The following is a 24,457-nucleotide window of genomic DNA, read 5'->3' as shown; positions in this document are numbered from 1 at the left end:
CTCTGAGTGGCTCAGTCCGCAGATGAAACTCAGATCCATTGCCACAAGTCAACCCACGTCTCTCTCTGACAACAAAACCTTCCAAAACACAACAGACACCCCCACAGATTACCATTCTGCCCTTCCCTCATCTTCCCCTGTTCTGAACAAAAACGAACCCACTCTCTCTCCTTTTCCCTTTGACAGTTTTTTGACTCGCCCCTCACCCAAACCAACCGGCTTTCAATGGACGCGACCACACTCGACCACCCCTCTGGACCTTCCGATGACTTCGATCCGGGTCTAACCGGCTTCAATCCCGGGTCTGACCCGACCCTTTTTTCTTCTACTGGTGGTGGTGGTGGGGCCAAGTACAAGCTCATGTCCCCGGCCAAGCTTCCGATCTCGAGGTCCCCCTGCCTCACTATCCCTCCCGGCCTCAGTCCGACGTCATTTCTCGAGTCCCCCGTCCTCCTCTCCAACATGAAGGTCTGCTTCGACGTCGTTTTGTTTCGATCCTTGTTCTATTTTCTTTTGTTGATTTTTATTTTCTTTTTTGCTGCTGAGGAAAAGCAAATGCTCATTTTGAATCTTATGCTGTGTTTGGCTTGCTCAGTGAAGTGTGGGAAGTGGGAACATACAACAAAAATAAACATGATCTTCTAATTTTTTTTTTGAAGTTTTTTTTTTTTTTTGGGTGTGAATTAAATGTAAGGCTCTGTTTGGTTGCTGAGAAAAGGAAATATTTGTAATTGGAGTGTTGAAGTTATTCTACTGCTCTGAGCAACTGAGATTGACTTTGCAGTGAAAAAGTTTTAATTTTGAACTTTTCTCAGGCATTTTCTCGGTGACCAAACATGGGGTATATAGGGAACTGGGTCTAACGGCCTGAGATTTTGCCCCGTGGTATATGCTGTAGGAGGGAATTTTGTGGACTTAAAAAATTGATGTGATGTTGATGATGAGTGAGCTAAAAAGATGCTCCTCCTTTCAGCCAAATTCGAAAATTCTCATTACAATTTCCGTTTGGTTTGTGGCATAACAGTGAATTTAATCAAATGGGTTTGCTGCGAATGTTTTATTTCTTTTTATTTTTCAATAAACCAGTGGGATTTTATATGTGGGTGCTTAGGATGGGACCCGAAGGTTCTGATGCTTTGTTGCTGTTTAAGAGTAATGTAATGCTAGTATTGGCCTATTGGGTCTTTTCTCTTTATGCCTGTATGGATTGTTCGAAAGCAATTGCTTTGGGAATATGGGGCTTTCACTTACAACTCTTTGAACTTTGTTGTTCTTTATTACTATCGACTGTGTTGTTTTTTCACATAATGAATCTTTCTTCTCTTATTTTTGCTTTGGTGGTGGGTTTTAGCCTTTTTGTTTGTCTTTGTTTAACGGTGGCAGTGGATGCAAGTACGACAAAAACGTTTACATTTGTGTATGTAGAATAAGGAATAAATGCATCAGCAGGGAAGGAATAGGAAGGCTAGAAAGTTTGTGGGTCAAGGTGTTGATATAAGTCGTCATTGGCATGTGTTTTATGGAGGATATGACCTTCATTGTGCTGATTGTGATTAGAGATGATTGTTCTTGTTCAAAGCAGTTTGCAATAACTTCAGTTATGTGGGTAATCCATATAAATATATTGCTCTTCCAATCTTTAGTGGATTTACTTAAGAAAATTTATCTTTTATTTACTAGTATTTGTTTCATTTGCATCGGTAATGAAGGAACTTGTTAGAGTTATTTTGGTAGTCTAGGATGGATGGACAAATTACATCTCTGTTAAGTGATGCCAATCAGAAGGATGCCTGAGTAGTTGTCAGAGTTTCTTGTTATTGAACAGATATGTAACAGTATGTTTAAGTACTGCCACATTTAAAGGGCTTGGAAATTGTTCTGAATCTTCTTGGCCATCTCTCTCTTGTTCTTTCACGAAATTTTCTTTTTTCTGTACATGCCCCTTCAGTCCATCAAAAGTCTTCTGGATCAGGAATTCCTGAATGAAAATATATTGTTTCTGGTCTTGCAGGCAGAACCTTCCCCAACTACTGGGTCCTTTTTGAAGCCTCAAATGGTGTACGGTTCTCTGAGTTCTACTACATATTCAGCAACCACAATGTGCTCTGATTTCGATACCTTTGATGAAAGAAATTCTGGAAGTTTCGAGTTTAAGCCCCATGCTGGATCAAATATGGTAATTTCTTTATCAATTGTTGGTCATTTATCCGTTTATTAGTTGCATCTATGAGGACTACGTTTTATTTATGTAGTGAAAGATACTGATTAAATGGTGGCCTTGATCCAAAGTTTGGCTGATTGGTCTTTGGCCTATTTTGTGCACTAACTTAAACTTGCAATATCGGTGGATGTCTACTTAATGCCTCAAAATCTTTTTAAGTCCTTGTTCTAAAGCTTAACTAATTTGCTACGGTATTGCTTCCATACTTCCTCTGTGTCTCAAGCGCTATATGATGAGTACTGGATTGGTTTTCTTGTGTCAACTAATTCTTTATTAAGTTATCTACAATTGTTTTCTGAAAATGCTTTATAAAGAACCAATGTTTTCTAAGGAAACTGGAAGAAGAATTGAAACAAAAGGTGGTAGATGAATCTCTTTGTCGAGATGGACTGTCATATTTCTTTTTGAATTATAGAACAATGATATATCTTGATTTGAGTTCATTATATATCTGAAAGTGTGTCAAAGTCGTTGTAAAGTACTGGTTGCCTAATGCTTCACATTTATTCAAGGTTACTACAGATTATAACCACCAGAGAAATGACCAGTTAGTCCAAGGTCAAGCTCAGCCTCAATCACTCGTGTCTCCACCTTTGGTTAAAAGTGAGATGGCGGTCTCCTCAAATGAATTGAGTTTGTCAGCACCTGTTCACATGGTCACTTCAGGAGCTAGTGCACCTGCTGAAGGTGATTCAGATGACTTAAGTCAGAGGGGACATCCAAATCCTGGGGTCCAAACATCACAGTTTGATCATAAAGGAAGTGGGCCTTCAGTCATATCTTCTGATGATGGGTATAACTGGAGAAAATATGGACAAAAACACGTTAAAGGAAGTGAATTTCCTCGCAGTTATTATAAATGTACCCATCCTAATTGTGAAGTGAAGAAGCTGTTTGAGCGATCTCACGATGGACAGATAACAGAGATTATCTACAAGGGTACACATGATCATCCTAAGCCTCAACCTAGTCGACGATATAATACTGGTGCTATGATGCCTATCCAGGAAGAAAGATCTGAAAAGGCTTCCTCTTTGATCGGCCGTGATGGTAAGCATCAGAGTATTTTTCTTTAGCTGTTTTATGAATATATGGGCAATAATCTTTTATCGGTAGATATCTACTAATAATCTTGTTCCTTTCTAACTGTAGACAAGCCATCCAGCATATATGGGCAAATGTCGAGTACTAATGAGCCAAATAGTACTCCTGAGCGATCTCCTGTCACAGGAAATGATGATAGTGTAGAAGGCACAGGTTCACTATCTAATAGGATGGCCGAGGAGATTGATGATGATGACCCATTCTCAAAAAGGAGGTATAGAGATTCAAGAAATGCTTATGTTTTTCCTGTGTTGTTCATGTTCCCTAACTAAGTGTCAAACTTGTTAAGCAGGAGGATGGATGTTGGTGGGGTTGATGTCACACCAGTTGTTAAACCTATCCGGGAACCACGAGTTGTTGTTCAGACTCTGAGTGAGGTTGATATATTGGATGATGGATATCGCTGGCGGAAATATGGTCAGAAAGTGGTGAGGGGAAATCCTAATCCAAGGTATAGTTTATCATCAGGCCGACGGTTTTCAACAATAATTTTGACTCATTTCATCTGTTTCAACATGTAGCTTTAGTGCTTGTTTGATAACTTAGCGAATGCTCATAAAATTGCCGGGCGTTCTTCTCTGACCATTAATGGAATTTGATAACTTTCTGATACTCATACAAAAGTCGGGTTTTCTTCTCTGACGGTTAGTGGATTATTCTGAAAAGTATTGAGCTAATGATAACATTTATTCAAACAATTAAATCCCAATCTCTCTGCAATGGAACACAGTATTGTAAGGACGGACCTTGGTAGTTCACTCTCCCACCCTCTGGCCGTTTCACACTCAAGGAATAAATACAGATATTCTTAAATCCAGTATAAGAACTTAGTCTGACAGTTGATAGCTGTGGTTTGAAAAATTGTCTTTTGAATTTGAACTTTTAGCCTTCCATTCTTTTTTTTTTTTTTTTTCCTCTTTCTTTAAGTGACTGTTTGCATCAAAATTGAGTTTTAGTGTAGGTAATAGTGCGCAATTCTTTGTTGCTACTGTTGCAATTCTTCTCATTTAGTTTAACAGGAACTTTTCATTATCTCCCTTAGCCACTTTCCCATTTTCATGTAAGAAAATAGAGGGCTGTGCAGACCCCGCTTATTCATAAAGGACTCCTGAGAAGTGGCACCTTCAGCACAGATGGTTGGGGTATTTGGAAAATTGCTAATTTCGCCTGATGTTTTACCCCAGTAATTGCATTAAACGTCAAACTTAATGCACAAACAAGGAACAAAAGAATAAATTATATATGTATTCTAGATCTCTTTCTGTAATTGAACCGACCTATAAATTATTTACCTTAGAATGTAACCTCATTATTTAGGATTGTGTTGGGTTAGAGATAAACCTGCATCATGCTTGTGTAGTGTGTTTGGTTATATTATATGTAAATGTACCCTGATAACTTTATAATTACAATGTTGCTTCTGAATAACTAGGAAGTAGTTCTATTACGTGTATCTCCCATATGTGCGTGTACCCTCTTCATCGAGTGGCTAATATTTGGCTCTAGTCTTTTTTTAACTGCTACTTTTTTTCCAACTGGTTTATGGGGTTTCTCATCGTTCTCACATGCTATGCAGGAGCTATTACAAGTGCACCAATGCTGGATGCCCTGTTAGAAAACATGTGGAGAGGGCATCCCATGATCCAAAGGCAGTTATAACTACATATGAGGGGAAACATAACCATGATGTCCCAACTGCAAGGAATAGTAGCCATGACACTTCAGGATCAACAACTGTGAATGTCCCATCGAGGATTAGATCAGAAGAAAGTGACACCATAAGCCTCGATCTTGGTGTCGGAATCAACTCTGCTGCTGAAAATAGATCCAATGAGCACCTGCAACTGCACTCTGAACAAGTGGAACGCCAATCTCACACTAGTTCCAATTTTAAGGCCATTCAAACTACCCCTGTTTCAACATACTATGGTGTTTTAAATAGTGGCATGAATCAGTACGGATCTAGAGAAAATCCAAGTGAATCACGTAGCATCGAGATTCCACCTTTAAATCATTCCTCTTATGCATATCCACAGAACATGGGAAGAGTACTAACAGGTCCATAGAATTGCTTAAGATGAAGCCAACAGAAATAAGCTACTTTTTCCCTTCTTTTGGCCACGGGTGAAGGTCAAAGGGGCATCTCAATTTGAAAGAAAGAAACAAAAGGTATTCTTCTTCTTTCCCTATTTCAAAGATGTGGTATAGGTGCCTGGTGCAAAATTCCTTCTCTGTCCGATTAATGTATGTGCAACATTTACTTGTCAGGGAATACTATGTACAAATATGAATTAATACTGATACTATATTCAGAGTCATTGACCGCATGTGTTGTAATTCGATCAAATGCTTAAATTTTACAGTATTTATAAGAAAGTTTTGTTTCTCAACTTGGCCTGTGTGATGAGCTTATTGAGCTCCTGAGTCTTAAATTTGCTTGGCATTGTGAACCCTATTGCTAAAGCTTGAGCAATGTAGATGCTGGGGCATTGTTCATTTGCGTCTGATGATTGCGATACTGTTGCTGCAATAAAACGACGAGATAAAAGATAAATTGTACTCATGCCTGTCATTGTAGAATGATCCCAATGGGAAGATCAATGCTGACCCTGTGAACTGCGGGGTTTCGCATCCTGCGGTACGGAGGGGGTTTGAGCTTTAATTGTTCCATTCTCCAGGAGAGCAGGACAAAAGGTTCTCTATAGGCCTTTCAATGTGGGATAAAAAATTTGCAGCTACTTGTTTTGGAGCCTGCGAAGTAACTTGGTAATTCAACCGCCACACAGAAGTAGGTTTTTCACTTCCTCATACATTTAGACTAGATGGAAACTATTAATTGACCAAGGCAATAAATCACATGGATCAAAATCTGTGAGGTAAATGTTCTGGACCCTAAACAGAAAAGAAAGAAAGAACAGAGTGAAAAGTAAGAAGTTTACCAAAACAGTGAACACAGCCAATGGGTTCCCACCCTTCCCCCTTCCCCCATGGCACCCCCGTTCGAACTCCAATGTAACAAAAAAAAAACGGAAAAAAAGAAAAAAAGAAAAATCATTACAGATGAAGCCAGAAGATAGATTGTGGAGATGAGAATTATTTGTAGTTTTGTTCTGGTGGCCCGTTGTAAAACTTACCGACCCTGGCAGGCATGGCAGCATTTTAACTTGCTCTTTAAATGCATTTGTATTTGTAAAATAGGATACAAAATTCCTTAAATACATAATTTGTCTTTTTGCTTGGTGGATAATGTCACCATGCAGTCTTGCAGCCACGTTGTGGCCCAAAACTCCACTCCTGAAGGCCCCTCCAAGAGCCCCTTCAAAGTACAGAAGTAATTTGTTTTAGCCATGCTCAGTCCAAGTTAATTATCTTGCAAAAAAAAGAAAAAAAGATTTAGTATTTTGCTCTTTCTTCTTAAGGACTTGTTTTATCTTAATCATTAATTTATATTTATTTATGAATATGTCATTCAGTATTTTGTTTTGGTATAATATCCATTTCAGCATGGCCCGTGCTCGACTTTTGAATGCCTGGGGTGAAAATTAAAATGTTCTCTGTAGATACTTGTTTGACATGAAAATAAAGTAGTAAATTTTTATTGTATATGCATTTTTCCGGCTTCAAAATAGTATGGATGTAGATGTGTAATATAGAATGTTTAATTGGAGCTTAAAGCCGTACACCAGAGCATGTTTGTATTGATAAGAAATATTTTGGGAGAAGAAAGAATAAGAGGGAGACAATGTGTGTGAAGAGAAAGAAAAAAAGAAAAAGAAGAAATGTTTTTTTGGTAGATTAGTGAGAAAAACTTGTTAGTGGCTTATGGAAAAGAGTTGTTTTAAATGTATTACATCTAGTTATTTCGATTACATTCCACTTAATGTGGATTTTGTTTTTGTAGCAACTTTAGTCTTGTCGTCAAATCCAAATTCTTTCATTCCTTCCATTCAAACGGAGCCATAAAAGAAGTGACCTATTTCAAAAGAAGGAAAAAATAAAAAACTATCAGTTTTATTCTATTTTAATTTTTACCGCGCTTACCGTGTCTCCAGTCCTGCCTCCTGTTAATGAAAAAAGGCAGTAACAAGTCGCATATTCTTTTATACATCAGCAACCGTATCAGTATAAGGTATAGTTATGGGTGCATTTGTTTGATTTGAACTTAGAAAGATCTGCAACTTTGCGAAGATAAAATACTGCACCAGTACGAGTTAACTAGAATCACACAAACACACTCTCACCCAGTCACTCGGTCAATCAAACAGAGATGCATGCTTTGTGGGTGTCTTTGAAGGACAATGTGAGGTGTAATGGGAACAAGGTGGCAGATGTAGTTGGCCGGGCATCTGAAATACGTAACAGAAGAAACAGCAGTTCTGGAAAGGCAAATTCTGGTGGTGAAATTGTTCATGGCAAAGAGACTCCGGCCCGAGAATTGATGCACCGCCGGGGAAGCTACACACAAGCACAGCTATATGGTAAGTCTCAAAGCTTTGCTCTGGTTTTGCTTTATATTATCAATGACAAAGATCTTTAAGGATTTTGAATGAAGTTTTCACCAGTAGTCAACTGCTGCATAATATCGTTGCAGCAGCAGCCATGCAAGAGTCCATAGAGTGAGGTTTTAGATGGAGACAGATGTTGTTTATAATTGACATGAAACCTCGTTAAGCAAGGTACAACACGTAATCAAGTAGCTTTTCATCTCCATTTTAAGCTCCACTTGTTAGACAACCGCTAGACCCCATAAGCTTAACGTGTTAGGTAACGACTAAAAATATATGACAAGCAAAGCAAACACCATTATCATATTTTACAGTGTTTGCTTTATTATTCTGGAATTATTCATGTAGATGGAATGAAATCCTATATAGATACTATAAACCTAGGACTATCTTCCAATGCTTGGAATTACTGTTGCTAAAGGTACATGTCCTTCTTGTCTTAATTCTTTAATCAGAGCTAGACATTGGAGACCCATCAAGGAACGTCATTGAGATGATTGTCCGAAGAGCATCGGTAAATCCATCAGAGCCATCAAACAGGATTAAAAGGGTCCTGAGGGTGCATAACTCCATAGAAACGCTTGAAAGGTTTGAGAAGTACAGAGAGATGGTAAAGAAGATGGCCAAAGAGAGATATATGAGGCATCCAAGAAGCACAGTAGATGGAAACGAGCTGTTGAGGTTCTATGGCACAACGGTAGCCTGCTGCAGTGGCGAGTTGAAGCGAGTCTCTGAGCTTTGTAAGGCTCCAAATTGTCAAGTTTGCAGGATAATTCAATCAAACTTTTACACAGAATATAGCCTGAGCAATGAGATTCAACTGAGTACAAGTAGCGAAAAATTCGGTGAAAATAGCATTACCATCACAAGGAGGAACAAGATAAAAAGGGCTGTAATAGTTTGCAGGACAATTGCAGGGAGCATGGTTAATATGACAGACAAGGAATATGAAGAGTCTGATTCAATTGGAAGCCAAAAGCTGCTTTCCACTTCAGAATATTTGATAGTGAGGAATCCCTCTGCTGTACTTCCCTGTTTTGTCATAGTTTTCACCTGATATGTATTTGCTTGTAAGTTGGAAGCACAGCTCTTATTTCCATCAGTAGGCATTATGTAGCACAGAAAAGTTTATCAAGTTTAGCTTACCAGATTTGTATTGAACTTCCATCAAGATTTTTAATTAGTTTTATGAGGGATTTTGATATTGAAGGTCTAAAGATGTATATGGAAAAGGTCCACGTATTATTGATGAAGCATAATCTTCTAACATAGTAAAACTATCACCCTACAAAAGATATCTTATCCAACCAAGAAAAAGAAAAAGAAAAAACAAGAATGCAAATGAGAGCAGAAGACCACTTCGGGAAGAGGTTCCACCTCAAGGTTCCATATACAAGACCAAAAGACACAAATGTTCATGTTTTTTTATTTTTTTTTAATTTTTTTAATTTTATATAAAATACAAGTGATAGTCTAAACTATAAAGGGGAGGGGGGTTTTCTAAGGTGTCATGAAGATTCGAACATGAGTCCACTGATCTGCAAGTTAAGGCCCTTTTTCACTGTGAATAAGGTGAAAAACCAACCATAATTAAAAATAAAATAAAAAATTTGCAGCTCAGTGTCTGAGTGAACCGGGGAAGGATAGGGGCTGTGAAGCAACTTGCAAGTTGCAGCTGCTTGTTTTGGAGCTTGTGAAGCAACTTGGTAATCTAACTACCACACAGAAATAGGTTTTTCATGTGAAGCAACATGCAGGCTGCATAGAAACAATCAAAATGTCCGTTTAGGTCAATTATATGGACCCAACATACATACAAAAGAATAACGAAATACAAACAGAGCAAAAAAGTAAGAATATACCAAAACTAGCTGAAAAATCGTTGCACAAGAAACCAGGAGATGGCTCTTGACAATTGAATTATTTTTTGGCTTTGTAGTGAAAAAAGGGACGTTGGGCAACCGAGTTTTTGGCTCCTTTAAAGCACTGGCCGGCAGCATCCAGATTTGGTCTTTCATGTAAGATACAACATTCCTTAATTCACACATTTGTCTTTTGTTTAGTGGACAATGGACAAAGTAGCAGCATGCGGCCACGTTTGTGGCCTAAAACTCCACTGCTATATTTCATTAGTGCAAGTTAATTTTAAAGCAAAACAAGACACAATGCTGTTTGGATTCCAAGATCCTGCTTTGGGAAAATAAAGTATTTTAAGAATTTAAGAAAATACGGTGTGTAAGTGGACAAAAGAGAAATGGGAAAATCAGCACTCATTATTATATTTAATTTTATATTAAGTAGAACAACATAGGCTTTTCTACAAGCGGCTTATAGTTCAAGTAGTTAAGAGTATTTATCTTTGCAAGCAAGGTTTTAGCTTCAATTTTTCCCCTCACCCGTTATCGCTTGTATAAAAAAAAGGGCTTGTTTTTTTTTTTTTTTTTTTTTTTTTTCTCAAAATTGATTCAGGTCCACAGTTCTCAGTATGTGTATAAATTATAAATGTGACTAACAATGACAGGATGGTACAAGGTATACTGATGGGTTATTTTGTTCGTATTCAAACTAAAAAAATCTGCAACTGGGGAAGGATAAAATAGTGCAACACGCTCTCGCTCAGTCACACAGAAATAATGCATGCAATGTGGGTATCGTTGAAGGAGAATGCGAAGTGTACTGGAAACAAGGTGGCAGATTGGCCAGCCAGCTGAAAGATGTAACAAAAGAAGCAACACAACTTTAGGAAAGGCAAAATTTGATAGTAAACCTCCTGCACTACTTGTTCATGGCAGAGAGATTCCGACTCTGGAACCGGAATACCAGAGAAGCTACACATTACAGCTATATGGTAAATAAATGTTTTGCTCTCATTTTGATTTATATGTATGTATTTCGGTACCATATTCAAATTTCTAGAGCTTTTGAATTTAGTTTTGAACACTAGTCAACTTCTGCATGCACTTCAGAAGGTTAAATTTTTGAAATCTTTCAAGTTATGGACATGCTGAAGTATTTGGAGGCCTTCAGCTACATATGACTGAAGTACTATCTAGATTAGATAGCTATACACCTACGACTATGTATTTGCAAATGCTTGGAATTAGTCTAAGGTACAATTTCTTGTTGTCTTTAATCAGATCTGGACATTGGAAACCTGTCAAGGAACATCCTTGAGATGATTGTCCAAGGAGCAGTTAAGAATCCTTCAAAACAATAAAATAGGATCAAAAGCGTCGTGCGGGTGAGGAACTCCATGGAAGTGGCTCGTATGTTGCAATGGAGAATCGAAGCGAATCTCTGAGCTTTGTAAGGGTCAGACTTGTCAAGTTTGCAGGATAATTCAATCAAACTTTGATACAGAATATAGACTGAAGAAAGAGATTCAATTTAGTACAAATAGCAAGGAATTCGGTGAAAGCACCATTACCATTACGAGGAGGAACAAGATAAAAAGGGCTGTAATAGTTTGCAGGGCAATTGCGGGGCGCATGGTTAATATGACAGACAGGGAAACTGAAGAGTCAGATTCAACTGGAAACCAAAACCTGGATTGTACCTCAGAATATTTGGTAGTGACGAACCCTGTGCTGTGCTTCCCCGTTTTGTCATAGTTTTCACCTGATATGTTACTTGTAAGCACAGCTCTTGTTTTCATCAGTAGGCATTACGTAGCACAAAACAGTATATCAAGTTTAGCTTACCAGATTTGTATTAGACTTGCATAAAAAAAATTTAAAAAAAATATAGTTTTATGGGGGATTTTAAGATTGGAGGTCTAAAGATGTTTAGTGAAAAGTTTATTACTGAGGAAGCATAATCTTACAACATTGTAAAGCTAATTTAGGAAGAGTTCTATCTCGGGGTTCCAAAGGACCATGATACGCATATAGTCATGTGTGTTTTTACCTCCATGCGCAAGAGGCAACCAGTACTTGATTCATCCAACCAAGATATAAAGCTCCATCTCTCTCTTCAAGCGTATACTTTTCAGAATAACTCTGCAGTAGAGTCTTGATAGTGCCGTTTACTAAGGAGCTAAGCGGATAAGGTGAAAAGCCAGCCATAATAAATCTCGACTTCCACTTACTGAGAAGCTCGTAACGTTCTACCCTTTCCATCCCTTCACAAGCTATAATGTTAACAATTTCTCGTGCCAGACAATGCTGCTCAATATTGATCCGCTCCTTATGCTCCCTTGGCAGAGCCACATCAATTGAATCAAAGACAGCCCTGAAATAGCTCAATGTTTCAGCAAAACGGGGAAGGAAAGGGGCTGTATTGGTGTTCGATTCTTGCTCAACAAGAGTCACCACCTTGGGAGACAAGCTCTTAACCAGCCTCAACAGCCGGTCCCTATGATTTTGACAACTCACACTCTCATCTGGCATGTGGTGCAGCATGAAGGCAAAATTCACTGCAATTGCCTCTCCTGGTCGAACCTCAATGTCCTCAAGCTGAACCTCAGAAGCAGAAATTCCAGCAGCATGGAACTCAAAGGGTACCTTACATGACTCTGCAAGCCTTGACAACCTCTGTCCCACAAGACCAAGTCCCCCTCCCCGTGCATAAGCTGATGTGGAATCATCAATGCCCGTGATCCTAATCTGTGGGGGTCCTCCAGGCCGAGTAGCTAAAGCCTGGATTAAAGTAATCCACTGGCTGCCTTGAGCTACCTGAAAATCAATTATATGAACTCTACTTTCATCCTTCATAGCTTCTGCAATCGCTCCATTGGCTGACATATACCCAAACTTGAAGTATGGGCAGATTTCATAAAGCATGTGCATGTATGAGAGGAGTTCCGCACTGGCAGGCTCTTTGCATCTTAGGGCTGCACAGATAGAACTTCCTGAAGAAGCCAACCTTGCAACAAGACCTTCCAGAATGTAAGCTCCTAATCGTTGGATTGGCTCACCTGAAACTGACACCATCTTACGTAAGTTTAACATCAACCATTCAGTTGTTGACTTATCACTATTTGCCACTGCCTTCGCACAAGCGAAAAGGACCTCTTTCAAGTCACCTCTGGAGATCATCTCCATCATTTGTTCCCAGTTCTCTGCTTCTGAAGAAAGCTGGTTAGGCCCAAGCTCATCTGTGATGGCATACATATCAAAGGCATCTAAATCATTTCCCAGCAAAACACTTTCCAGTTCCCTCATTTTGTGCCCCAGGTCATCTGTATCATTTGATAAGCAAGACTGGTTGACAGGAGAGCCACAAGACTGGTAGTTCTGCAAATCTGGATGTGATGTTGGACTTCCATTTGCTGAGAAACCTATACTAGATGGAGAACTGTGAACAGGGTGGTAAGTACTGGTTCCTGACGAAGATTCATGGGTGCAGTACGGTGCCAAGTTTTGAACTGAAAGCTGTGTTCGTTGTATAACCTCATCAGAGGATGCTTGGTGGTCAACACTGTAGATAGGAGGCCAAGAGTAGGACTCTGGTTCTTCCACAGGCTGTTCTCCACATCCGTGAGAAACATTTGGGATTATATGTTTCTGTGATTCCTGCATTTTCAGCCAATTCGTTTGACTGATTGCAACCAACGTTTATACTAATAAATTGTTACGGCACACAATTTCTCAAATTTAACTGAAAACTCTGTTGTCATACAGAGCAAACCTTGGCTACTTCAAATCATGCAGATGCATCATAATCATCTCAGAGAATTCAAAGAAAACTGTGCTTGGATTTGGGGGTGTATTAAAGAGAGTATATGTTCTGCAGAGAAAGGTAACAAGACAACTAGTGTTATTAAGATGGAAAAAGAAAAGAATATTTTAACACTCGTAGTGAAAAATATTGAAGCAAAACCCATGTGAGATAATAGCATGCACTTTCTACCTAATTTTTGTAAACATAATTTCTATCTGCGATGCGGTTTTAACATTAAATATAGAACTGCTTTCATAACACAAATATTCACCCTTTTCAAACAAGTAAAGTGGAAAAGGAGGAGAATCTTATAGATATCTAGGAATGAACTGTACAGTTTTCTCAGTTTATATCCAGATAAGGAGAGAGAGAGAGAGAGAGCCTTTTGATGATTCCAGCTCTTTATGACTTTCTTCTCTGAATTGTGAGGGTACTTATCCCCTCTGAGTTGAAATTCGTTTTCTATTTTGAACAAATAATCTAGACCTTGGATTTTAACCTGAGCATTCAAGATTTAGGAAACAGAGAAACTTTAAAATATACAACAAAGCTTTCGCTTGGAATTCTGAAGCTATCACCTGTCACTATATCTTCATTCGAACAAACAGATAAGAAGAATTCACAACTCAAACGCCAAGCCACAAACCACCTTTTAAAAACCCATAAATTACTACCCCAGAACAAAAATCCATGCTTTAAATAACTAATTCAAAGCTACAAAATTTACCACCAAGTTATCCACAAAATGCATTCATTCCATACAAAATCTGAAGAAACATATGCAAGTGCAGCAAACATTATAGTAAAAAATCCAACTTGAAGAACACAAAAAGATTGAAAATAAAATAAGACTCACAAGGAATTTGGTGAAAACCCAGTTGGGTTTTTGACATATGAATGGTATATGATTATTGCAGCCTTCAGCTTTCGTCTTCTCCTTTGCTTCTTCTGAGTTCATATGATATGAAGATCCAAAGTTTGTTGGTTTTACAACATTGTCTCCTACCTAAAAAATATCTCACTCTTACAGGTACGGCAATGCTGCTTAATTCAAAACCTCAATCTTTCCATAAATTACACTGCTGCCACTGACAATACTGCATTACCGCCCAAAAGATTAATTTAATATTAGGAGTATTCCATACCCTATTTCTTCTTCTTGTTGTTGATCATCCTCTTGTATTAATTATACGACCTACTTGTGGTCGTGGTTGACCTGTGACGTGAGAGACCATCTAAGCAAATTATTCAAACACTAATGTCTTGGAAAATGCTGAAATTTGGAGTCCCAGATGGTTATCCTTTTCCATGGAATTATGTACCTCAATTAGTCTTATGTTTTGGTCACAACTAAAGACCAAAAGGCCAAGGGAGCAATGATGTTCGTTTGACTTGGAACGTACAAGAATGATGTCTGCAAGATTCTTTCGAGGTAACATTTTGCTGGGAAATTGTTACTTTTCCACTCTCAAATAAGCTGCTTTTACACCTCCCACACGTGAAGGGAGGAGTATGCGATTTATTTATTTATTCAAGTCTTTTTTTTGTTGGGCTTGAGATTCTTATTTTGAAGTGCATATATACAATGGTTGGCGGAACGAGGTATTCATATTGGGGTGGACTAATTTTTCTTTCGTGTGGCGTGAGAGTAAAGTTAGGATAAGTGAGTCGATGATCGCAGGTTGGAATAAACACAATATCATTTAATTGAAACTAAACCTGTACACAAATTAAAGCTGAATTGCATATTGGTCTTTGTATATCGACTTATTTTTCAATTTGGCCATCGTTATTTCGATTTTGTCAATTTTAGTCATGTAATTAGTTTAGTTTGCAATCAAGTCCTAATTGTAAGATGAAATTTGAGGTAAAAATTATGCAACCGCCACTTGTGAGGGCATTGCAACCAACCCATATCGTAACCACTGCGTCTATTTTTCTTAACAGTCTTTGTCTTCTAGAACTTGATTGCTAACTTTCCTCAATAAAAACTATCTCCTTCACTAAAAATGATTCAAATTTTCAAAATTGAAATCGCATAGAGTTAAAGCCACTAATGAAGCCATGATTGGGAGTTAACTTTGCTATACAAAATGGAATTGGGTTATCCAAATTTTGTTTTATGTATCATGTTTGACTAATTGCACATATATGTCCAAGCAAAACCGTTTCTTTTGTCCACGTTTTTGACAAGTCAAACCCAAATAAATGTGTGGTGTAATCACGTTGATCAAGGCCAGCAAAGGAAGGAATAGATAGACAGAACAGACGGGAGCGCTTCTTAATAATTGTCTTGTGTATCATATATCTTTCCTAATATATACTTTTGCAATCTAAAACACTTGCTATAATTAATAGGTTATGTTTATTATACAAATGCTTATCTTGATTACATTCATTTATCACACGAGCCAATAAAGTCGTTCGCTCATTATGATATGTACCGATGTGTTTGTAATCATCGATTGTGTACAATAATGTGTTTTTCGGTTTAATCAAACATACATTAAATTTTCTTCATATTTTGTTCAAACTCAAAACTAATTTGATGGTGATGGAAGTGCTATCCGCTGAACCATTTTATTTAATAGTCTCAAGAACGAATATGCTAACCAACTGATTAATTAACTTTGTACGGCAAAGGCGGTTCGTTTTAGATTCCATGCAAAAACAAAATAGGTAAAGTGATGCCTGCCTTTGAGGACCATGCAATTGGCAGGATTGACATAATTACGGTATTGATAAGATTAAGTCAAGATAAGGATTTGTCTACCTCTTGCGTTGATGACAATGACCGTACGTACGTGCAGAACTCCTTGGGAAGGAAAGCAAGGGCCCTTTCGGGATCGGGACCATCTGATTGGGGAAAGTGGCTTGAATGCTGCGTTCTATTTTCATATTTGTTTTATCTCTTTGCGGTTTCGATTGAGGACTACATGTTTTCACAGCGTTCAAACTGCAAATGTATATCACGTTGGCAGAACATCATGCTATTGCAATATAACTGGAATGTGTTTTCTTCATTATTACTATTTTGTATGACACGAATTTTTCTCGTCTTCATCCTTCATCCGGTTGTATACAATATAAGTTACAACTATATGTTTATCTCTTTAATAATGTGAAAACTGCACATGGGATTGCAACAATTTCTTGGATTTCGGCTGAGAAGAAGCTACCAAGTAGAAAATGTTTCAAATTTTATTCACATACATGAAAATGCTCTAAAATTGCACGGGTTAAATACCTTTTTGGTCATTGGGTTTTTCAAGAAAATCCAATTTGGTCGCTGAGAATTTTTTATAGCCAAATTAGTCACCGTGTTTCCTAAAGTTTACAATTTATAGACATTTTGTTATCTTCTTTCAAAATTTCCCCCAATGTGTTAAACCCTTAGAGGAAGAAAACTGCAGGTGCTTCCTAAAATAAATAAAAACAGCACTTAATTGAAGATAACAAAATGTCTATAAATTGTGAACTTTGGAAAATATGATGACCAATTTGGCTAAATTTTTTACTCAGTGACCAAATTGAATTTTCATGTAAAATCCAGTGACAAAAAAACATTTCAAGTGGCCTTATGTTCTATTTTAGAACACCAATTCTCCCTGGTGCAATTTTAGAGCATTAATTCCCAATATATAATAAACCTTTGACCTATTCATCTGAGGAAAAAAAAAATTGATTGAGATGGAGTGCTCTTTTTTTGGTGAAAACCAAGGTATCCCCCGCGCGATTGCGGGGACTAACCCTCGAGGTATGGAGTGCTCTTTGATAGTGCATCTAAGGATAAACTTCTCTAGCACCGAGTACATACACTCATAAAATCACTATCATGATATGATATTAATTAAAGCCTTTGGTTTAAGCATGAATTAATAATGTGGACTTAAGGGCAGGTGCCGTCATCAACTACTTGTTTGTTTAATCCGAAAGTCAAATCAGTAATTCCTGCGCTGATGACTGCAAATGGACTCTGCTTAATCAAATATTCTTGTAGCTATGCTGCCAAAAGGAAAGTTAAAAAAAATAACAACATTCTTGGCGCACGAAGTGACGTAAAATAGAATGTTCAGCAAGAAATCAAACCTTTCTGCGACGTCTTCACAGATTGATAGAATATTTGAATTATTAATGGCTTGAGCTTTTGGGAGGAGCTCTTCAAAGTCAGTGCACTACATCTCCAAAGGACAAAAGCTCTAATCATGTTGGCGACTTTTAGCACCCACATTATATAAAGGAAGTTGACGAAAGACATCAATTTGGAACATTGATTAGGATTATTTCACACAAGGCAATAACCAAAAGGAAAGTCAATTGGGCTCAATGTCAATGAAACAGTGTTTAGGTGAAACTTTCTTGTCAATATATTACTGTTGATTGCCATTTCAAAAGCTCCGTCTAGAAGTGTGTCTTAAACTTCTGATGTAGTTTACATTTCTGTTATGTCACCACTAAATACATGTTTCTTTTTTTTTTTGGTCGAAAATGGAATTCAATAGAAACCCACAAAAGGGGAGAGGCAGAACAACAAACAGAGGCGGGAAAACCCAGCCAGACCAAACATAAATAAAGAAGGACAAAGGACAATCTAGTACCGAGCAGCAGTCTAGCAAACATACCAAAGTCCCACGAATACTCCCCACACACCTAACTAATGAAAGCTGGGGGGGCTAGGAAGGCCATCCGAAACCAAAACCCGAACAAGAGACGGTGGTGGCCGGTTGGCCCAATACGTTGAAACCACCGCTCGAATACCAATCTTAGCCGCCGCATGGGCCGCTTGATTCAAACCACGAGGGACCCATTTCCATTCAACTTCCTCCAATCTAGACATAGCGCGTCTTATTTGAAGAATGAGAGGGAATATACCCCATGCACAATTTCTCATACCTCCTTTGATCCCATCAATGAGGACTTTAGAATCGGACTCCATGATCACCTTCTTGTTACCATTTATAGCAGCCAAGTGTAAGCCACTAATAGCCGCCTCAGCCTCAGCTGCAAGAGCTGACTGACAAAGAATAGGAGCTGCCGACCCTGCACAGAAAGATCCGAACTGGTCACGGATCACAGTGCCAATGCCAGCAGTAATGTCACTGGCCGACCAAGCCCCATCAAAATTAACTTTGACAAAATTCTCTTTTGGTGTCACCCAGAATTCGGCACCAATGTTTCTGGTCTGATGAGACTGAATATGGCGATCATTGATCCGCTGAAACTCCAGAGCAGCATCGGTTGCTCGAGTGATCACCCACTAAATACATGTTTCTAGACGCCTATATTATAGCGCTTCAACATTCTTTGACATCCAAAAGTTTATAAATTTCGGAAAGACACCTGAAGTTTGTGTAATTGTCAATGATCGCACAAGTCCATGATGTACGGTCTCAGGTGACCGCAAGATTTTGAGGGCGTGGTTCTAACTCATTGCATGTGCCGTGAAACCATAAATTTTTCAAAGTAAAGAAATGGAACTAAAAATGTACAAAAACGTAGGAGGTATTACTCTCATAAGAATTATTTTAGATGATAATTTGCTACTCCATTATACTCTTTCAACACAATCTAGGTAGATATAAGTTAGTTGGAGAGCATGGAGTTAGAGAAAATGGTAAGTTGGTTCTATTTGGTGGGCTGGACTGGATTGAATAAATTCAATTAAAATGGACATGGGTCCAGTCTATTGTTTGGGACTGGATATGGACCTTGTATATTAGTCCATAAAAACAGGGCCTTCGTAACCCATCGTTAGAAGTGACCATCAATAGAGAGCACGCCTCCTCAACGTTCTCTCGTCTTCTCTCTCTTCTCTGTTCTCCTCTCTCTCTTCCCCTCTTCTCTTCTCTTCTTGTTGTGATGTTTGAAGCCGTGATGCAGATCTGAGAAGCTTCAGTTTTTTCATTAAAAAAATGTAATATCTTGACCTCAAAACTTCTTCCTCTTTATTTATATATATTTTTTATTTTGCAATTTTTGTGGCTATACTTTTCTTCTTCTTTTAGATATGAATGGAGGTAGCATAGAAGAAGTCTAAAGACGACTTATTGGAAGTTTGAAAATCGTTTTGTTTTTTTTGGGATTGAAAATCAATTTTGTTGTAGTCAATTTGGGAATTAGAATATAAAAATGAAAATAAAAATAAAAATGGAAAAATGGTAGTCTAAACTAATCCCTTTCATTTTTATGGAATGAATTACCTTGACAAAAAAAAAAAAAACTAATCTCAACTTTGGTGTTGTACTGCACCAAATAACTGTTTAAAATCCAGTCAAATCCCAACCAGTCCAGTGTAATATAAAAAAATTAATCCAATCCAGTCCAGTCTAACTTACCAAACATGCCAAAGGATTAGAGAGTTAGACAAAGAGGTGAAATGAGAGTTAGTTGGTGGTTGTACATTTTTGGGTATTCAACATATTTACTTTTAATTTTTTGGCTTTTTATCACAAATGGTCCTTGACGTTTATGAAATTATCACGAATGGTCCTTGAGGTTTTTTTGTGACACTAATAATCCTTAACGTTTGAACTTTTTATCACAAATGGTCCTTGCTGTCAAAAATTCTGTTAAGTGTATGATGTGGAAGATAAGTGGAGCCCACATGTACAATCACATCGTGACATGTGGATTAAATAAATAAATAAATAATATATTTTTTTATGAAAATCCATTAAAAACTCATTTAGCCTCTCTCTCTCTCTCTCTCTACTCTCTAAATGGTTTTTTTTAATGGATTTTCATAATAAAAAAATATTTATTTATTTATTTAATCCACATGTCACGATGTGATTGTACATGTGGGCTCCACTTATCTTCCACATCATACACATAACAGAATTTTTGACGGCAATGACCATTTGTAATAAAAAGTCCAAACGTTAAGGACTATTAGTGTCACAAAAAAACCTCAAGGACCATTCGTGATAATTTCGTAAACGTCAAGGACCATTTGTGATAAAAAGCCTAATTTTTTTTATAGAAGTCATTGAGTCTAGTGTTGTAATTTTACAGATGAGTATATAATTGTTATTTTCTTATAAAATAAAATAAAAATTCAATGGATGTCCAAAGACCAGCTTGAGTGCATACAGAATTCCTCTTCCTGTGCTGCAAAAATCCCATTGTTAATGTTCCATTTCTCTTGGCCTCTCCAATTGAAGAACCAGATGGTGTTGTTGAAGCATAAAATTGAATAAAACGTGCCCAATTGAACCGTATGAAAAATGTATTAAGGCTAGGAACAAAAACAGTATCTTAGCCGGATTTCCAAGGGAGAAATCCACCTGCTATAAAAATTTACGAAGAATGTCAACAAAAAACAGAGTTTTTCGATCTAAGCAGAAATTTTTTTTAAAAATTATAATAAGAAAACAGAGTTTTTCAGCCCCTTGAAAAATAACTTCACATAAAGCAAAGGATCTGAAGCATACCACATCCAGGATATTTGACGTATTCTGTGGTCAAAACAAGCCCTATACCTCACATCTTTTCTAAGCTATCTAATATGCATAATCAACAATACCATATTATACACTAAAATAAATCATTAATTGACTCCCTTATTATATATACCAGTAATTTTATGCATATGTTATTTAGTGAGTTAATAAATAAATAAATTTCATTTCCTTGTATTTCATTTTTGTTAAATTGAGCTTAGACCCATAAAATTCATTTGTAATCACCTACAACCCTTTCCTTTAATTTTCTATTTAAAATACCCAATTTTTTTCAAATAAAACCCGATAACTATGATCCAAGTAAGCAAGTTACCTAATCTAGTTTAAAATCTGATTTATTCTATTTTTTGGATTCCAAAACTACCCCTATTTACAATTTAACGTGTTATGTGGGGTGTAACTAATGGCACACGTTGAATTTGGAAAGATCTTCAAATGGTTGTAATGGATGTAGGAATTAATTTAGAAACTTATTTGAAATTAAATATTAAATTCAACATTAAAGTATTAGTAACGTTTTTGTTTGTTTTATGACCCAAAAAAAAAAATGTTTTGGTTTATTTAATAATTTTTTGTTGTTGTTTTCCTTTTATGAATTACTAGCCTCTCTACACGCGCTTCCGCTACTGCAAGAGGGTTTTTTTTTTTTTTTAAATTTAAATTTATTTTAAAATTAAAAAAGATAATGGGTAGACAAAGAGGATCTATTATCTGATTTTTCTTTTAATTTTAAATTTTTTTAACACGAAAAAATGTGAATTTACCATGTTATCCTCATTTAATTAATAATTTCAATTCTTAATGTTTGCATTAACCAAGGGCATTTTCTGGTATTTTGAATGTTTCACCATTCTCTGCCTTTTGCTTTATATATATAGATACTACTAGTAATCTATTTTATTATAGTTTTATGAATAATAGTGTACATTCTAATTACGTTGAAAAATATTTTGATAATCTATTTATTGTTTGTTTTATGAAAAACATTTTTTTTATAAAAATGAACCTATTTTTTCTCTAAATAATGTACCTATTTTTTTTTGGGAGTTTCACTAAAACACCCAAAATGGGGGCTGAAATTATAAAAAAACCCAACACCCAAAACACTTTATAAACACACCCAAAACCCATCATTACACACACTCAAAACCCATTTATAAACACACCCAAAAAATATACAATTGTTGATTTTGGGGTTAATTTTGGGTGTGTTTCTATGTTTAAATAGTATGTGGGTTTTTTTATAAATACATGTCTAGGATTGGGTTTATTTATAATAATCTATTTTTTTTTCTCAAAATAATGTACCCTTTTTTCTCTGAATAAAGTACCTAATATTTGTTTTATGAAAAATAATTTTTTTAAATGAACCTATTTTCTCTCTCCAAATAATGCACCTAGTAATACAATGTACATATTTTTTTAAATGAACTTATTTTTCCTCTCCAAATAATGGTACCTATACACATTTATAGGTATATTGTAAAATAATTTACCTATGGGTAAATAATGTACCTATATTTTCTATAAATTATTGTGTACCTATTTTTAATTTATGAAAAATGTATGGAAATTTCAATTACAAAGTAAATGACTTAGTTTTTTTTATAAATTTTTTTGGTAAATAATATACCTATATTTTATTTAAATAATATATTTATATTTATATTTTTCATAGGTACATTATTGGATATGTAATTTACAGATATTTTTTTTGGTTTGCAATTTTAGGGGGCGGTATGTGAGAGGGAATGACAACCAAAAGCATATCAATAGGGAGTGTTATTTACAATTATGACAGTTAATAAAATGCTTGACATAAATTATAAATAAAATATGAAGTTTGGTGGCAACGATGTAAAAACGTAGGAATACTACGACCTCTTATATCTTACTAGTCATTTAAATTCGAAATTGGGTTTTACACATAGATTTATAGAGTGATGGGTATATGTCTAGGAAATAGAAAATGTAGGGTTCTATATTGGATAAGCCCTTTTGTTTTTTGTAATGAGACGATTTACAGGAGTATATAACATAGGCAAATTGCGTGTAATGATTGAAGGAAATAGAAAATGTAGGGTTCTATATTGGATAAGCCCTTTTGTTTTTTGTAATGAGACGATTTACAGGAGTATATAACATAGGCAAATTGCGTGTAATGATTGAATTGATTTGTCAGTGTTGTGCTTAACAAATTACAAGATGCACGAGAAATTACTCCACTTTGACAAAACTAAAGAGGATCCCCTTTTGGAATTCATGAATATTATTGGCGCTTCAACATTATACAATATGAAAATACATACTTTTGGAATGGTTTCTTCAAACACGCCGTTGTGTGATTTTACGCCATCGCTTTCTTCCAACCACTTTCACAAGCCAATCTGGTGTTTCATTAGAAAGTACAAGATATCCCACTGAGATTCCAATTACCACCCCAGATGCATACCCCATCAACACTATCTTCCAATCAAATACACTCCCATGCTCCAAATCATCTTCTTGTTGTAATGATGATGGCATTGATTGAAATGGACTACATGTTTTTGCAAATGGAAATCCACACAATTCGACATTTCCACTATACAAATCATTTTCAAATTGCTTGCCATAAGGTGTGGGTCCGACAAGTTGGTTTTCTAAAACGTTGAACTTTTCAAGTGATGTCAAATTTACCAATAACGCTAGAATATCACCAACAAGCCCATTTGAAGAAAGATCTAACCATTCAAGATTGCTCAAATCACCAAACGAGGGTGGAATTGTACCTGTAAGCTCATTATGAGAAAAGTTAAGCCCCTTCAATGACTTAAGCCTACCGATTACGTTTGGAATCTCTCCTCTGAAAGTGTTGTTTGAGAAATCAATAGTTGTGAAGAAAGTCTGGATCTTCAGCATTTCAATTTCGAAGCCTTTAATTGCCACTACTACAGTGTCCTGATAATAGTAGTCTCCCATATATTTCAATTTCTATTCTTATAATTTTATCATGGCCTTCAAATGTTTAAAATATTTGGTTGGCAAAGGGCCACTAAACTGATTGTGGGAGAGGTTCATGATTTGCAATTTTTGGAATGGAAGCTTAGTTTTTGGATTGCCTATTTCACCGTGGAATTGGTTGGTCTTCAAGATAAGAACTTGCAACTTTGAAAGAAATTCCAGCCAATTTGGGAATGTGTCATGAATTTTGTTGTTTCCAAGGTCTAGAACTTTCAACTCTCTACATGTAAGCAAAGATGACGGTAACGGCCCTTCCAAATGATTTCCATTAAGATCAAGATTTCTCAAACATTTCCCATAGAAAATGTCTTATCACACCATGAAATTTATTCTTCCGTAGATCCAAAACGGAGAGGCTATGACTGAAGTTCCCTATGCATTAATGAATTTTACCACTCAAATTATTATTGGACAAATCAAGGATTTGAAGGATACTCAAGCTGCAAATGGCTGGAGGCATCTCTCCAGTGAATTGATTGTTTGATATGGAAAAGAAATAT

At 36.6% G+C, this 24,457-nt stretch overlaps 4 protein-coding genes and 1 pseudogene across 8 annotated transcripts; 3 read left to right on the top strand and 2 right to left on the bottom strand.

Annotated features, from left to right (window-relative positions):
- The first annotated feature begins 29 nt into the window (after positions 1-29).
- WRKY20 (WRKY family transcription factor family protein) lies at positions 30-5,713 on the top strand. Of its 2 annotated transcripts, none has more exons than XM_021960106.2 (6): positions 30-468; positions 2,012-2,176; positions 2,734-3,271; positions 3,374-3,539; positions 3,615-3,776; positions 4,902-5,713. In XM_021960106.2, exons 1-6 carry the CDS (start codon positions 226-228, stop codon positions 5,389-5,391), a joined length of 1,764 nt encoding a protein of 587 aa, XP_021815798.2. In that variant the 5' UTR covers positions 30-225; the 3' UTR covers positions 5,392-5,713. The 2 variants fall into 2 exon arrangements, with proteins under 2 accessions (XP_021815798.2, XP_021815799.2); XM_021960107.2 differs by having other exon boundaries at positions 33-468; positions 3,618-3,776.
- Positions 5,714-7,380: 1,667 nt separating this feature from the next.
- On the top strand, positions 7,381-9,047 carry LOC110758318 (uncharacterized). Its single transcript, XM_021960145.2, has 2 exons — positions 7,381-7,803; positions 8,286-9,047. The coding sequence occupies exons 1-2, from the start codon at positions 7,593-7,595 to the stop codon at positions 8,885-8,887; spliced, it is 813 nt and encodes a 270-aa protein (XP_021815837.1). The 5' UTR covers positions 7,381-7,592; the 3' UTR covers positions 8,888-9,047.
- A 1,447-nt stretch (positions 9,048-10,494) lies between these two features.
- LOC148294988 (uncharacterized) lies at positions 10,495-11,452 on the top strand (annotated as a pseudogene).
- Positions 11,453-11,597: 145 nt separating this feature from the next.
- LOC110758285 (scarecrow-like protein 21) lies at positions 11,598-14,590 on the bottom strand. 4 transcript variants are annotated; one of them, XM_021960111.2, is made up of 3 exons: positions 14,348-14,512; positions 13,459-13,557; positions 11,598-13,368 (listed from the first exon to the last, which is right to left on the bottom strand). In XM_021960111.2, exon 3 carries the CDS (start codon positions 13,347-13,349, stop codon positions 11,733-11,735), a length of 1,617 nt encoding a protein of 538 aa, XP_021815803.1. In that variant the 5' UTR covers positions 13,350-13,368; positions 13,459-13,557; positions 14,348-14,512; the 3' UTR covers positions 11,598-11,732. The 4 variants fall into 4 exon arrangements, with proteins under 4 accessions (XP_021815803.1, XP_021815802.1, XP_088108294.1 ...); XM_021960110.2 differs by lacking the exon at positions 13,459-13,557 and having other exon boundaries at positions 11,598-13,343; positions 14,348-14,590; XM_088252168.1 differs by having other exon boundaries at positions 11,598-13,557.
- An 8,651-nt stretch (positions 14,591-23,241) lies between these two features.
- LOC110758300 (receptor like protein 24-like) lies at positions 23,242-23,875 on the bottom strand. Its single transcript, XM_021960124.2, has one exon. The coding sequence runs from the start codon at positions 23,853-23,855 to the stop codon at positions 23,280-23,282; it is 576 nt and encodes a 191-aa protein (XP_021815816.2). The 5' UTR covers positions 23,856-23,875; the 3' UTR covers positions 23,242-23,279.
- Positions 23,876-24,457: the final 582 nt, after the last annotated feature.

The sequence above is a fragment of the Prunus avium genome, chromosome 4, assembly GCF_965620075.1.
Source record: "Prunus avium chromosome 4, drPruAviu1.hap1.1, whole genome shotgun sequence".
NCBI classification, from domain to species: domain Eukaryota; kingdom Viridiplantae; phylum Streptophyta; class Magnoliopsida; order Rosales; family Rosaceae; genus Prunus; species Prunus avium.
This window is presented reverse-complemented; position numbering and strand designations above follow the sequence as displayed.

Coding starts and splice junctions, on each gene's coding strand:
- LOC110758285 (XM_021960110.2), bottom strand. CDS start 14,449: ATGAACTCAGAAGAAGCAAAGGAGAAGACGAAAGCTGAAGGCTGCAAT. Junction 13,344..14,347: donor GGGTTTTCACCAAATTCCTT/GTGAGTCTTATT, acceptor CTGAAAATGCAG/GAATCACAGAAACATATAAT.
- LOC110758300 (XM_021960124.2), bottom strand. CDS start 23,855: ATGCTGAAGATCCAGACTTTCTTCACAACTATTGATTTCTCAAACAAC.
- LOC110758318 (XM_021960145.2), top strand. CDS start 7,593: ATGCATGCTTTGTGGGTGTCTTTGAAGGACAATGTGAGGTGTAATGGG. Junction 7,804..8,285: donor CACACAAGCACAGCTATATG/GTAAGTCTCAAA, acceptor TTCTTTAATCAG/AGCTAGACATTGGAGACCCA.
- WRKY20 (XM_021960106.2), top strand. CDS start 226: ATGGACGCGACCACACTCGACCACCCCTCTGGACCTTCCGATGACTTC. Junction 3,272..3,373: donor CTCTTTGATCGGCCGTGATG/GTAAGCATCAGA, acceptor TTCTAACTGTAG/ACAAGCCATCCAGCATATAT. Junction 3,540..3,614: donor GACCCATTCTCAAAAAGGAG/GTATAGAGATTC, acceptor AAACTTGTTAAG/CAGGAGGATGGATGTTGGTG.